A 16148-nucleotide genomic window follows, 5' to 3' on the forward strand; every position below is an offset into this window, starting at 1 on the left:
TTGCAAGTTAGTTCATGTACTTGCCTTTGTTTAAAAACAACTGATACTTCCTATGAAATCTGACACTGCAAAAAATGACTTTCTTATGTAGTATTTTTATCTTGTTTTTAGTACAAATATCTAATTTTTTAAATCAAAATGTTACTTTCTTGATTAGCAAATGACAAAAAATATACAGTTTAAGTGAGTTTGTTCTTAAAACAAGCAAAAAAGCTGATATTTTTGCTTGTTTTAAACACAAATTAACTGAAATTGTATATTTTTTTTGTAGAAAGTCATTTTTTGCAGTGTATTGTTATTTGTTTTGATTAACTTTATTAAACCCCAAAGGAAAATTCACATGCCACTGCTAGCTCACCACACACAATAATAAATAGTATAAAAATACAAAATAAAAATTATTATAAGTACTGTTGTTTTTAAGCATGAACGCTCAAAAACTGACTTTAAATTTTTTTCCAGAATATTATGGACTGCAGCTTTAAAAGGGCAATATAATGGCTCATTTATTATTTTGTACACTGTAAAAAAGTTGGTTAAAAAGTAAGTTACATGGTTGTCCTAAAATTTAAAATTTTAAGTTAATTCAACTTAAAAAATATTAGTTGACACAATTTTTAAAATTTTTTTGAGGTAACTAATATTTTAAAGTTGAATTAAATCATAATTTTAATGCAAAGAAGTAACTTACTGTTTTAAATTAAACCAGCAATTATTGTTTTTATGTTGTACTGTTCTCTGTGGCCCACTAGCGTTTTTCAAGTTTTTTGGTAAGGTTCCACTTTACAAGGTTCATTAGTTAACATTAGTTAACTACATTAGTTAACATGAACTAATAATGAACTGCACTTATACAGCATTTATTAATCTTTGTTAATGTTAATTTCAACAATTACTAATACTTTATTAAAATCTTGTTAACATTAGTTAAAGCACTGTGAACTAACATAACCAAACAATTAAAAGCTTTATTTCTAACAAAGATTAACAAAGATTAATAAATACTGTAACAAATGTATTGCTCATAGTTTTTTTATGTTAGTAAATACATTAACTAATGTTAACCAATGAACCATATTGTAAAGTGTTACTGTTTTTATCTATAATTTGTCATAATTCTTCCCCGTTTTTCAGATTTTACTCTGTTTTGTCATTGGATACCAGTGATTCATATGTATAAAAACGCTCCAGTCTGTGCATGTGTGGTATTGCACGCTTTACTTATTTAAAAAGGTGTTGATTTTCTCTCGCAGAGGGGTCTTTCGCATTACTATGATATGATTTTATAGTCACATACTTTTTTTTTTAAATAACAATGAAGTGCTGAGTTTTGAAACTTACAGGATATTTTACGACTTCTCAAGATCAAGGAGAATTTGATTTCTCAGTTCATTACCCCTTTAAGTGAAGTTATGAAGATATTTTCATGTTTGCTTTTAATTTTGAGAAATTTTAAAGTTAATTTGAATTAAAAACAAAAAAGATGATTTTGTTTCTCACAAAAACATTCATTTCTCTGCTATGACCTAATTGAAATGTTCCGATTCAAAACATTAATGTGTCTTCTTGAGTAAGGTTTCGCACATATTACACTCACTTCAAGAGCTCTGCCGTCTAGAGCCAGAAGCATTGGGATGTGCACTAATGTGGAGCTGGCGTTAAATCAAAAACTTGCACAACCCTAACTGAGGATAAAGCTAATGAATACAGCATCAAGATGACTCTAAAGACGGTATCAACATAAACAGAAGCTGGAGGGGATGTCATGAATGAAGGACATTATCACATCATAAGGTCCATTTCACACTGAAGATCCCAGGCATTTGCCTGGGTGTTTATATTGGTAATGTTTTTGTGAGGCTGGGAGCTGGAGACCTCTGCTTTAAATAGTTATCTGGCAACACACTCAGCTGGCAGGTCTGAGCATCTTCTGATGTTTTTAGTTAAAGGCCGCAGAGATTTCTGAAGTAGATGATGTGCATCATGAGCCATAAGATCTGCCCGAGGGTGTGTTGCAAGAAGACACTTTCTTCAGTGTCTCTCCTGAACCGCCATGCCCATCTAACATCTTTAAAGGGAACTTGCCTTTGCCTTGGCAACTGCCCTCTCACCGCAGACTATATTTCCACATCAACAAGTCTCACTGACGCTATTTGCCTTTGAGACAGATGTGTTCCTGAAATAGGCTCAGCTCAGAAAAGTTCAAAAACCAGATGCTGAGTTAATGAGTGTCTTTTGCTTGGATGTACTGCCATTCAAGCATCATAGTCAAGCGAGGTTTGAAACATTATGAGGTGGAAGACTTTAAAGCTAAATGTTATTCCTGACTTTGTTCTCTTCTTTTGGCAGAACAGTCCAAGTGTCACAATGAAAAGTGAGAGGTGCCGAAGAGACTTTACACCTGTTCAGACATGGGGCTCCTGGGAGAGCACGCAGCATTAAAAATACATGTCCCAAAAGAGCATTCTGGTCTCAACTAGCACACACCAGGCCCTGCCAACCTACAATAAATCAATACCCGAGCACTGAGCATTTCTTCATCAAGACATTTCTCTGTGGCCGCAAACGTAATGAGTTTCGTGAGCGCTCGCTGAGCAGAATCAGTTTTTGTGGACATCAATTTCACAGCTCTGGAAACACACTGGGACTACAAACAGGAAGAAATCTATATATGCACAGTTTATGAAGCTGACGCCTGGCCTTTAAGAAAGCTTTTCTTGGGTAACACTTCAAAGATTTTGGCACTTTGAAGACACTGGTTTGCTCTGTCAAAATCCCAGCTATTTTTATTTCAGTCAACTTATTGTGTCATTACAGAATTCGCTTAAAATAATTTTGACTCACATATCTGTCTAGAAAAGCAGGGTGAAAACAGAAGTGAAGATTACCACCAGCATTGCACAGCTTGTCTACAGACTGTTGCTAACCAAGGTTTTCTAACATCTTAATCTTTTTACATGCAAAGTGAAGCAACATTAGCATATTTATGGGCTGACATACATCCAATCATGTAAAATGTGCTACATGAGCCTTGCATTCAGCCATCAAGCGAAGAAACAAATAGCTTCCGACATGTAAATATGCAAGAACTCAACACAGACTAAAATACGTCCTCACCCCACGCTACCTCATATGAGATGGATGGGAGAATTTGACAGAGCATGAGCCAGTGCTTTGATCAAGATTTATGTTACTGAGTGTAAATAACAATTAAGCCATTGGTTTAAAACAAATGACACATTTTTAAGAGTGTTTTCCATTCAGTGGCAAAATTTCACTTAATGTTGTCACCTCCACGCCTTGAAAGAGACATCGGAAAATGGATAGGCTAGATGAACTTGAGCATCCACTGTTGGCTAACAGTCCCAAAAACCAAGGTGGAAGAAGCAGTCTGTTTAAAGGCATATTGGTGAGAAATGAGCAGGACAAAAGACTGCCCCCTCTGGACTGGAGGAATTATTGCAGCTCTACAGATATTCGTCAGCAGCAACTATTGGACCCATGTTCGTTAACTAGCACTCTAGAGACACTTTACCCACCAACTAGCATTTGGGCGGCTGCTGACTCGCTGGGCATCCACAGTAAAGAGTATGTGGAAACGACTTTTGTGGACATTGGTCCTGGTTCCTCTTTGGAAAGGAAGTTACTGGCAGAGACTAGAGATGTCCATAGTGTATCTTACAGCATGGAGGATGGGGATGACCTTTTGCCAGATTTTGAGGTAAGGCATTTTTTTCTCCTGACTAGGCTAATCACACCAAACACGTTTTAAACACTTGGAAACGCAAGGCGTGACACACTGTCTTAAAAAAAGAGCAGTGCGCCGCGGCTTTTTATATTGCTAGATAACCACTGAGTCAGCTGTCTTGTCAATCAATATTGACGCGTGAGCGCTCTTTTGCTGTTAACTGTCATATTAGCAGAAACTTTAAAAAGAAGGCGCTTGCTCTGACCTTGTTTGAGGTAGTGATGTTAGGTTCTTGAACGAATCGTTCTTTTGAGCCGGTTCTCAGGAAGTAACCGGTCGATCCGGTTCACAAATCGAACTGAATCAAACGTTAGTTTTAGGTATAGGTTCCGGGTTGATGACGCAGGACGCACACAGCCGAAATAGCAATTCGGACTCAAGAACCGAACGAAGTTTGTCGATTGCCGAGGCGAGGATTGCCGACGATTCTGACGGATGAGTTGCTGACACTGCGTGTGAATCATCGAGGATTTGAATGAGCCTGAAGCGCGAAGTTTCTTTTTTTTAATTAGTTTCTTGATATGCTTGTTTATTAAAAAGCTTTAGTTTTGGTTAGATTTATTGTGCATGCAAATCATATTGTAGTTGTTTAAGGAAGACCAATGAGTTTAACACACAAGTGTATTTATTATTTATACTTACACATCCGCAATTGTACATCACTTTTAGGAATCTTATTCAAGTTGTAGGCTTGTCAAAACTGGTCAGTTGTATCTGGCATTTATTATTTATCATCCGCGATTTAAACTGTGACCCCAAACATTCCTAACGTCTTGTGAATGAAAGGCAATAAATCAGCTATATGCCTTCACAAAAACGTTTTTTTTTTAAAAAAGTTTTAATGTGTTGACACAAACGACTTTATTTGAATGTTTCATTGATACAGTAAATGCGAAGTGATGTCATTCCTTGATGACGTCAGGAACCGGTGAATCGGCTTTTTGAACCGGTTCAATGAGCCGAACTGTCCGAAATGAGCCGGTTCGCGGAAATGAATCGGACTTTGCATCACTACTTTGAGGGTGAGAGGTGCACAAACATCCAGGAGAGAGTTATGGCGCTTTTCCAATGCATAGTACCCCACGGTTTAGTTTAGTTTGGGTCGGGTCAGCTTACTTTTGGGAGCTTTTCCATTGGGTGCAGTAAGTAGTACCCGATACTTTTTTTCGTACCGCCTCGGTTGGGGTTCCAAGCGACCCGAGCTGATACTAAACGTGACGCGAAAACACTGTAGATCACTGATTGGTCTGAGAGAATCGTCACGTCATTGCTATAATGTAAATATTAGCTTTAGCTTACTGCTAGCTTGCGCTGTCTCAAGCAAACATGTTGTTATCTGTGTTCTGCTATAAGTTTCCAAACACCCTTTTAGCGATGAAAAACATCTGCAGGTTGAGAATCCGGGACACCATAACAGTTTTTTCCAGACTTGCAGTTTGTGGCGGCACATTCGCGACGTGCACGTCCGCAATATATATGCTTAATGCAGTTCTAAACGTAGGTTCGGGAGGAGCCTAAACATTCAGGCCTGTCAATCATCATCATCATCATGGGCGTATATAAGGCAGCCTTTAGGCCTTCCTGTCCAGCTGCTTTCTTTTCCGACATTTTGGCCCCGCCCGTTTCCGGAATCACGTCTACACAACGAGCTCCAGGCCCCTACTAACTTGGGAAATATATTTTTAAATACCAATGCAGCAGCTTTTTTAGTACCCGCTCACTACCGCCGTAGTTGATGTCAGGGGCTGTGCTCAATATTTTTGCATTTCGGATGTTCTTTTACACGTCAACCGCATGCTCGATTGCAAACGCTGTTTGACAATGGCGACGCGACATCATGCGCTTCTGTTAATTCCGTCTACGCATGCGCGATCGACCAAAACATCAATGGCGGCCCACAGGACTGTGTTGCACTTGTTTTCACGTTTATTAATTCATTTTACATCAAAGCTAACAATCATCGGAGCTTTATAATCCAGAGTTAATCGTAGTGAAACCTACCTTATTGTCAATTCAATCAAACTGCTCGTTTTTCGTTCTTCTCGATAGTTTATTTTTTCTCACAGCTCTGTAGAAGAATTCGCTACACGCTCCCGCGTTCTTCCATCCAAGGCAACACTGCATTCCACTGGCCCCGCATGCATACATGATATGACAGTCTCCGCGGACGGGCAAGGATGCCCACGCAATGGTCTACAACGAGCCTCCGCTTTTCGCGCACACGTCTCAGGCGAAAGGCATGACGCGCTAACTGTTGCACTTTTCTTTGAACCGACAGCATTGAGCAATTGAATTCAAAAAAAAAAAAAAAAAAAAAAACCCAACACAAAGCTAAGGATAGAAAAAGTCGTCTGTCGGACTCGGAACAACCCTATTGTTGTAACACAAAACTTGACACATATAAGAACATGAACAAAATAACAATCTCATAAATATGTCTTTATTAAACTTTCATTTCATTTACGTTTTTACTTTTCAAGCAATGCAGAAATCGGATCGTAGTTATTTCCTCATCCAGGGTACATTTTATATAAATATAAGATAGCCTATCTCGTGTTTTAAATGGCAAGTTTCTATACTTCATAGTAAAAACGCATATACATTAAATAGCATTGTATTGCATGGATCAATCAAAGAGATTTGTTGCAGGCTTGCCTGCTCACACGGGCTCGCCACGAGTCCGGTTAAGTATTATTTAAAGCTGATCTTTCTGTCGCTTTATCTCTACCGCAGTAGGGATCTCAGTTCACATTTATCCTATTATTATCAATTTTCTCTCCGTTACAGAACCGCCGCTCGCACTATCACGGTAAGCTAGTCCACTTTCATCAACCTAATAAGCATATAATGTTTATTCAATAAAGATATTGCTTCTTCATTGCTTTAAATATTATTCACAATTGATTAGAACATCTCAAAAAACGCGGTTCGGTTGATGCTTAGTGCTTAATTAACAGGCGACCTAACCCCGGTCTCATTGCTATTCACAATTTGTCCAACAGCCAAACCTCAGTGTTTATTAAAACATTTAAACACGCTTCGCAACTTGAAATTGTTCTTCGGTATTGTCTCTCATCGCCGCACCATTAAATTGATATCAGGTCATTAAATATCACGCCACGGAGTTATGCCAATAAACTTTATAGACTTTATGGACTAAAGAAGATTTGTCTGTATTAACTCACCTCGTAACCAACTGCAGGACTTCATCCCTAAACGCCGGTTTCTACTAGAAGCGCACATAATTAGCCTTTACCATTGAATAATTTCCACCTGTCTCACCTAAAGTTCATTCCCTCAGCCGCAGCAGCAACCACAAACACCGCTCCCGCACTTGATTTCATTTTCAATCTCAAGGCCACAGCAGTTATCTGACCAACCGCAATAGCGCCAGTTAAAATCCATTTCTCACTGCCGCAGCAGTGTTCTCGGACTCCGATTATTCACCAGCCCCAGTTAAACTTGATATTTCTCCACCTCAGTAATTTCGTCCTCTCACGATACTTTGTCAGAGAAAATTGTCAATTTTTTCTATTTGCAGTTGTGATCCCGGTTTCGTCCCCTCACCCAGCTTTTAAAATAATTTTACTTCATTGCTTCAGCAATGAATTCGGCCACTTCTTTCACAATAATTCGTCAGAGTAAATTTACAATTTTTCTTCCACAGTAGTGATCCAGCCTCCATCCTAACACCCAGCTTTAAATTTATTTTACTTCATTGCCGCAGCAATTATTTCGGCTGCTTCTCCCTTGATAATTGTCAGAGAAAATAACTTTTTCCTACCACATCAGTGATCCAGGTTTTCTTCATCACACCCAGCTGATTAAATTATTTTTACTTCATTGCCGCAGCAATGATTTTGGCTGCTTCTTTTACGATCATTTGTCAAAGACCATTTTTTATATTTCTCTACCGCAGCAGTGACTCCTGTTTTCGTCCTCACACCCAGTTTCTAAATTAATTTTACTTCATGGCCGCAGCATTTATTTATTTTTTCGGCTGGTTTTTCACGAAAATCTGTCACAATGTTCTTATTTTCTCTCCCGAAGAAGTGATTCCTGTTGGCGTCCTCAAACCCAGCTTTTAAATGAATTTTACTTCATTGCCGCAGCAATGATTTCGGCTGCTTCTTTCACGATTATTTGTCAGAGAACATTTTCATATTTCTCTACCGCAGCAATGATCCTTGTTTTCGTCTTCGCACCCAGCTTTTAAATAAATTTTACTTCATTGCAGCAGCAATGTTTTCGTCCGCTTTTTCACAATAATTTGTTAGAAAATGTTTACATTTCTCTACCACAGCAGCGATTTCTGTTTTCGTCCTAGCACCCAACTTTTAAATTAATTTTATTTAATTACCGCAGCAATGTTTCGGCTGCTTTTCACGATAATCTGTAAAATATATATATATTTCTCTACCCAGCCGTGATTCCTGTTTATGTCCTCCAGCCTCTTAAATTCATTTTACTTCATTGCCACAGCAATGATTCGGCTGCTTACTTCACTATAATTCGTCAGAATTTTTATTTCTCTTTACCGCAGCAGATCCTGGCCTTCGTCCTCACGGCCAGTTTTCAATAAGCTTTATTTTAAAAAATGTTAGGGGCGAGAGGGAACTTTCCGCTGTCATCAACAGTCTTAAATATAGTTTATGAACTTCTAGCTCCGTTCTTGGATTTTTGTTTTGTTTAGCTAAACTTCACTTTTGAGAATTGATCACAGATTAAAGATCAATTGTTCACAAAACGAGAACAATTGCCGTTTGCTCTTGCGTTTGTAATAATTTTTTCATACAAGAGTGCTTCTACATTGCTGATAGCACACATACACGTCTATTTGATGTCTATGCTACATTTTCACCTGCAAGATGTAATTTTTGATGATTAAATTGCACATCTGCAATACATGACTCGCCCTTCTCAAATTCTCACTATACACGCTGCAGAGATGTGGTGCGTGCGCGACGCGAATGCTCTGCTCATGAAACTGATCAACGATTTTTCTATTGAATGCCAAATTCGGAAAGTTTGACTTTGGTTCATAAAAGCAAAGCGGCTGGCTGGCAGCAGGCCAATTGGGCGGCAGGCTGCCGGAAAATTTTATTCCAGGTTGTTATGAGATGTTTACTCACCCAGATTTTTTTTTTTTTTTTTTTCCCCAGAGCTCCAGATCCTTCTAATGCTTTTTCATTCGTACCCGTGCTGTCTAGGTGTCCAAAGGTGTCATTTCAAACGCATCCCTGATAGCACACATACATCTCGAAGATGTCTATTCGATGTCTGTGTTTACATCTGCAAGTCACATTATTTAGATTGTTTGCTCATCTGCAATACGTCTCTGGGACTTTTCCTAAAAGATGTCATAGACATATTAAAGATGTTTTTGATTTATAACGTATGTAAAGCAGCTCTTTCTAAGACCTTTATAAGATGTGTTTACACACCAAATGTATTCCACTTCTCCAGATCTTTATCAGACATCTTACAGTCGTACCTGTGCTATCTGGGATTAAACGGTGCCGTGCTAGCTGCAAAGCTAAGTGGATCACGTCTTTGGGCTTTGATCTCACAGCGTAGTCTACGTATTATAACAATCGAGAAACCCTGCTTTTTCCCATAAACTGACCGGCCGCAGATGCATATTCTATAACATTCATATATTTTTTATACATATTCACGCTTTTTCAATTGCTAGGCGATGAAACAAAAATTTCAGTCTTCCGTTCCAGTTTTAATTTTCTTATTTGTTGACACTTATATCAACGAGAAACCCCGGGACCACTAGCTTTCTTTATCTGCCCAGTCCCACCCGCAGCAAAGGTAAGCTGCATGCTCCCACAAGGTTCGAGTTGGGTCCCGCTGGTCCCACTGGATACCAACCTCTTAACACAGTTCTCTAAAGTAAGCAGACAAGCCCACAAAATAGTCACAAGATGTTCTTATTTTGCGTTTTTCCCCCTATAGAAATTTATCATAAATAATATAGTCTGTTGCTCCAAAAAAACGTGTTCACGATTGTTTCCAATGTTCGTGTGTTTTTTGCGCAGTTATTTGTCAACAAAAATCGAATTAACATGTTGGCTAATTATCAACCACAATCAGCCTCTAACAACCTTTCGCTCGATACGCATTGATTTCAGCAGTGATTTTGTCCTGCTCATACTACCACAGTATTGATCCCAGCCGATCGCGCTCTTATTTAACAGTTGTCGCAACCTTTTTTCTCACTGCCTTAGTAGTGATCTTATCCCGCTCGCTCCGAAGCCCCAGACAGCGCATTTCCTACTCCCGCAGGAGTTATTATTTGTTTATTTGACAGGGACCATACAAGCATACATAGTTACAATACATAGCCCGTAACTGATGCGTAGCATATAGTGTTTATAGCTAGAGCTAAAATCAGCCCAAATTTCGCACACTTTTTTCCGTATAACTTTGCTCACTGCAGCAGCAGTGATTTCATAACGCTCGCACTCCCGCAGTAGTGATTCAGCCTTGCTCCCGCAGGAGCCCCAGTCCGTTCGCTTCCCAGTAACTCCCGCAGGAGTCTGAAGCCAAAAAATTTCGCACAGCTTTTTCTGTATAACTTTGCTCACAGCCACAGCAGTGATTTCATAACGCTCGCACTACCGCAGTAGTGATTCAGCCTGCTCCCGCAGGAGCCCCAGTCCGTGCGCTTCCCAGTAACTCCCGCAGGAGTCTTAAGCCAAAATTTCGCACAGCTTTTTCTGTATAACTTTGCTCACTGCCGCAGCAGTGATTTCATAACGCTCGCACTACCACAGTAGTGATTCAGCCTTGCTCCCGCAGGAGCCCCAGGCCGCACGCTTCCCATTGACTCCCGCAGGAGTCTTAAGCTGAAACTTTGCACATCTTTTTCTGTACAATTCTTTCACTGCCGCAGCAGTGATTTCATCTTCGCTCTTACTACCGCAGTAGTAATTCAGTAAGAGGAAGAAGAAATGGTTTGATGATATTCTACCCATTTTTTGGGGGGGAGAGAGAGGATAAATCTTACAGACCTTTATTACTCGCAGGCTCCTGCTCAACTTGCTGTCCATCAAACACTCTTTTGGGGGTTGAACTTGTGGCTCGAGCCCCAGCCTCAGGTTCGCTCTCTCTGAAGGTTCAGAGCTCAGGTACAGAGCTCCCTTCGAGGACAGCAAGCCAAGTTTGTTTACCATTAATCATTAAGACCTGAATGCGCAGGCGAACTAGTGAAATGCAGTTCTAAACGTAGGTTCGGGAGGAGCCTAAACATTCAGGCCTGTCAATCATCATCATCATCATGGGCGTATATAAGGCAGCCTTTAGGCCTTCCTGTCCAGCTGCTTTCTTTTCCGACATCCCTCCTCCTCCCCATCTCCTCCTTCACTCTCTCCTTCACTCTCTCCTTCTTCCTCTTTGCAGTTCCGTTGCGGGGGGTTGAACTTGTGGCTCGAGCCCCAGCCTCAGGTTCGCTCTCTCTGAAGGTTCAGAGCTCAGGTACAGAGCTCCCTTCGAGGACAGCAAGCCAAGTTTGTTTACCATTAATCATTAAGACCTGAATGCGCAGGCGAACTAGTGAAATGCAATTTGAATGAGGCTCAGCGGAGCGCCGTCGACTGACGCCACGGGTCGGGTGTTTGAACAGAAACTTTCATGTGAGACAGAGGTAGTTATAAACGCGATGTGCAAACATCTATTTGTGGTGGCCAATTTTAATTTTGTGGCAGACTGAGAAATAAATGAATGTATGGGAATGTACAACAACGCTCTCACTTGTATGATGTCACAGCAGTAGGCAGCGTAAATATAACGACACGCCTATAATCCCTCCCACTCCGAAGTGATACTAAACTCGATGGAAAAGCTAACCACGCCAAAGTGAGGTGAGCTGACCCGACCCAAACTAAACTAAACCGTGGGGTACTATGCAATGGAAAAGCGCCATTAGCGAGTGAAGTCCGGTTCTTCAAAGCAACTGTAAACTTCCCTCACCACAACGTAAAGGCCCGCCTCTCCCCTCATTCGATTGGATAATGTAAAGACGCAAATGACGTCAGCTGCTTTTCCGCTCTCACGTGCTCCTTCAAAAACGTGTGCTGCTGCAACGGCGGCAAAAACCGCAAGGCATTTGGTGCGCATAAAGAGCACGCATACGCTCACTACACATAGAATATAATTCAAAAAAGGCACTTGCTACTGCCATAAATGCGTTTTTTGTGATTGGCCCCTAAACATGTAGGCAGAGCAGGGCAGGGTGTCGGGGAGGATGACATAAGTTGTCAATAAGTTTTTAATTCAGATTCACACATGTGTTCTTCAGTACAACCCTCCCCCCACAAAACATTCATTTACTGTGAATTCTTTACTAATTACAAATAATTTAAATAAAAATGTGTTTCATAATAATCATATTTTAGAAATGTAAACTCTTTGCTTTTACATAATGCAAAGAAGACTGTTATTGCAGGTTTCACTGACAACTTAAAGGCGGGGTGCATGATCTCTGAAAACCAATGTTGATATTCGAAATCACCTAAACAAACACGCCCCTACCCCAATAGAATCTGGACCTTCTTTTGATAGACCCGCCCCACACATATGCAACCAAGGCAACAATATCGGTTAGTAGACACGACCCTTACTGCTGATTGGCTTACTGCGTTTTGGTACTCGGCCCGACTCCCTTTTCCAAAGTGTTTTTCAAAAATTATGCACCCCGCATTTAATGCCTGCTTTTACAATGAGAAATATTTGCTGGGTTAAGAAGTGTGACAACTATGCCCAATTTGGCATACAGCATCTGGTACTATATTAATCTGTATTTTTTTATCAGTTGGCAATGTCATCTTGTTTGATTTTCGTGTTTGCCCTGACTTGTTCCTTATTAAATGTAAATTCCCGTTTAGAAGAGAGAACTGAATGAGTCATTTTCCTTCTTGGCATCACAGTTGCTTATTTACAGTTAAATCCTCATACAGTAGCTTACCGTATCCGGACAACAAATCACTATGCTTTGTATTTTTGATTTGCTGTGCATTGCAGCCCACAGCACATTATGCAATACAGTCAAAGATAAACAAATGTGACCTAGTCTGTGAACCCCCCTATATATATATATATATAACTCTTGTCATCATTTACTCGTGTTGTTCTAAACCTGTATGAGATTTTTATTTTGATAAACACAAAATATATTTTGATAAAACATGGTAAGCACACAGCTTATTGTAACCATTGACTTCCATAGTAGGAAAACAAATATTATGGAAGTATTGTGATAAATAACGGTAAGCACACAGTTGATGGTACCTATTGAATTCCCTCGTATTATTTATTTCTACTATGGAAGTCAATGGTTACAATCAGCTGTGTGCTTTCCATCATCTATTATTATATCTTCTTTTGTGTTCATCAGCAAAAAGAAATTCATGCAGATTTAGAAAAACATGAGGATGAGAAAATGATGAAAGAATTTTCATTTTTGGGTGAATTATCCCTGTAAAGTGAAATCAATGATTGAAATTAAACTGATGAAAAAAATTAAAGGCATGAATAGTGCTTTAAACCCAGCACAATTATAGAAGCTCTGCATCCACTGTTGTGTGAATAAAATTGCCACTGTGCCGATGATCTGAATGCCAACCTCTATTTCATATACCAGCAAACAAGATCTGGATAGCAAAAAATAACAGATTGAGTTTTTCCCTGTAATCATCATGATTGACACCCTAACAAAGAAGCTACCTGACATATTTTTGTGCTGGATCCGAAGCCGAAATACAAAAAACATCAAAATATCAAAGCAATTATATCTGTCGGAAAATCTGACAAAATGCAGGGTGCTTATTCACTTTGTGTCATTGCCTGCTGTCAAATAAAGTGATATAAACAAAAACATACTTTAATGCTTGGCATTCTGCATTAAAACGCAAACTCATTCTTCTAAAAAGCAGCTTGTCACAAAGCAAACACACGCTGTCCATTTCAAAGAGTGCTTGAAGTTCTCTCTGTCAGCACAGATTACACATGCTGTCGTGCCATCAGGCCTTTTCATCAGGAGGTCAAGTGTAAAAGTGCTGCTATTTAAATATTTAAAAACCTTTGAACAAAGAAGAGAGGATACTGTGCGGCCAGCAAGCATGCGACCATGTTGTTTTATTAAAAGCTTCCGTTCTGACATATTATGACTAAGATATTCATTTTGAGTACAATATAGATGCCTAAAATGTAAATTGCGACAGCATGATGATTAACCACCAGCAAGTTTAAAATACCCTATTAGAAAATCCAAAACTTTAATTTATAGATCAAGAAACAGATTATTAATAGCATCAATAATTGCAAATAATTTTTATATGTTTTAAAAATCTAGTTCTATAGAAAAACACCTGCATGTGAAGGACAACTGTTTTAGAGAGACTGAGTCAGGCAGAATTAATACACACACAGTCCTAGCAATAGAGACATAAACACAGCTCTGTTTTGGAAAAAAACATTTGCCTGTAGGCAGCACAAGTACTGAGCATTTGCCATAACCTCATTCAGTCAGATTATCTCACAGAAACAAGCAAAACATGTAACAGATACATTTGCATAGTGCAGCACTTCAGACCTCAACAAGATCAAACAAACCTCAAGTTTTAGAGCATTAGGCCTAAACACAATATTCTGTTCAGGCAAAGTTTTTGAAACATACAGAGATTATCACCTCCTGCTTGATATATATGAGGTCTTATTTTTGTAAACTTTTCCCATAGGACTCATCCAGTGATGACTTCAGTGATACAGACAGTGAAAGCAACTTTCCCATCATGATCCCTCAAGATTACCTGGGCCTGGCTTTCTTCTCTATGTTGTGTTGTTTCTGGCCTCTGGGCATCGCTGCATTCTATCTTTCACAAAAGGTATATTTACATCTTTTAATCTATATGCATTTGACAGACGGTAACAGAAATCCAATAAGAATCCTTCAATAAAACAGACAGCATTTACTCGTATACTCCATGACCTTACATTGTTTATGAAAATTCTGACAGAGTCTTGCTGTTTAGTTAAATATTATAAAAATGGCAGATGGTATGTGGGAGAAAACAAATTAAATGTCAACTGAAGGAGAGGACAAGAAAACACAATCCATTAATCGTAGACTACTGCAGTATTGCTTTATAGCACCTGACAATAACTTGCCTCATATCTGTGTTTTAATGAGAAATTTGACAAGGTAATATTATGTAATATGGTATTATTAAATGTTTTCTCAGCTCAAATGGGCTAACATCTAAACTATACTGACTATATGACTAACTAAACCTGTCTACATTACTGTATGTTATCCCACCAAAAGTACGGGTTCAGGTCAGATATAAATAGCAACAACACCATATGTTTACCTTTAATTGTGTATACTTTTGTCTCTTCCATCTTGTTTCCTTCAACAGGGTACCATGGTATATACACTCACCTAAAGGATTATTAGGAACACCTGTTCAACTTCTCATTAATGCAATTATCTAATCAACCAATCACATGGCAGTTGCTTCAATGCATTTAGGGGTGTGGTCATGGTCAAGACAATCTCCTGAACTCCAAACTGAAAGTCAGAATGGTATGCAGCAAATGATTTTAGCAATTTTGAGCGTGGCATGATTGTTGGTGCCAGACAGGCCGGTCTGAGTATTTCACAATCTGCTCAGTTACTGGGATTTTCATGCACAAATATTTCTAGGGTTTACAAAGAATGGTATGAAAAGGGAAAAACATCCAGTATGCGGCAGTCCTGTTAGCGAAAATGCCTTGTTGATGCTAGAGGCAGAGGAGAATGGGCCGACTGATCCAAGCTGATAGAAAAGTGAAATAACCACTTGTTACAACCGAGGTATGCAGCAAAGCATTTGTGAAGCCACAACACGCACAACCTTGAGGCGGATGGGCTACAACAGCAGAAGACCCCACCGGGTACCACTCATCTCCACTACAAATAGGAAAAAGAGGCTACAATTTGCATGAGCTCACGAAAATTGGACAGTTTAAGACTGGAAAAATGTTGCCTGGTCTGATGAGTCTTGATTTCTGTTGAGACATTCAGATGGTAGAGTCAGAATTTGGCGTAAACAGAATGAGAACATGTATCCATCATGCCTTTTTACCACTGTGCAGGCTGGTGGTGGTGGTTTAATGGTGTGGGGGATGTTTTCTTGGAACACTTTTGGCCCTTTAGTGCCAATTGGGCATCGTTTAAATGCCACGGCCTACCTGAGCATTGTTTCTGACCATGTCCATCCCTTTATGACCACCATGTACCCATCCTCTGATGGCTACTTCCAGCAGGATAATGCACCATGTCACAGAGCTCAAATCATTTCAAATTGGTTTCTTGAACATGACAATGAGTTCACTGTACTAAAATGGCCCC

General features: G+C 39.4%; 1 protein-coding gene across 1 annotated transcript in view; it reads left to right on the forward strand.

Annotated features, from left to right (window-relative positions):
• tmem91 (transmembrane protein 91) overlaps positions 1–16148 on the forward strand; it is a 31527-nt gene that overhangs the window by 11647 nt on the left and 3732 nt on the right. The window contains exons 2-3 of the mRNA XM_065283031.2: positions 2350–3721; positions 14494–14640. Coding sequence (XP_065139103.1) covers positions 3320–3721; positions 14494–14640 — 549 coding nt within the window. The 5' untranslated portion in view covers positions 2350–3319. The remainder of the gene's footprint in view (positions 1–2349; positions 3722–14493; positions 14641–16148) is intronic.

Source organism: Paramisgurnus dabryanus, chromosome 9 (assembly GCF_030506205.2).
Source record: "Paramisgurnus dabryanus chromosome 9, PD_genome_1.1, whole genome shotgun sequence".
In the NCBI taxonomy this organism is placed as follows: Eukaryota; Metazoa; Chordata; class Actinopteri; order Cypriniformes; family Cobitidae; genus Paramisgurnus; species Paramisgurnus dabryanus.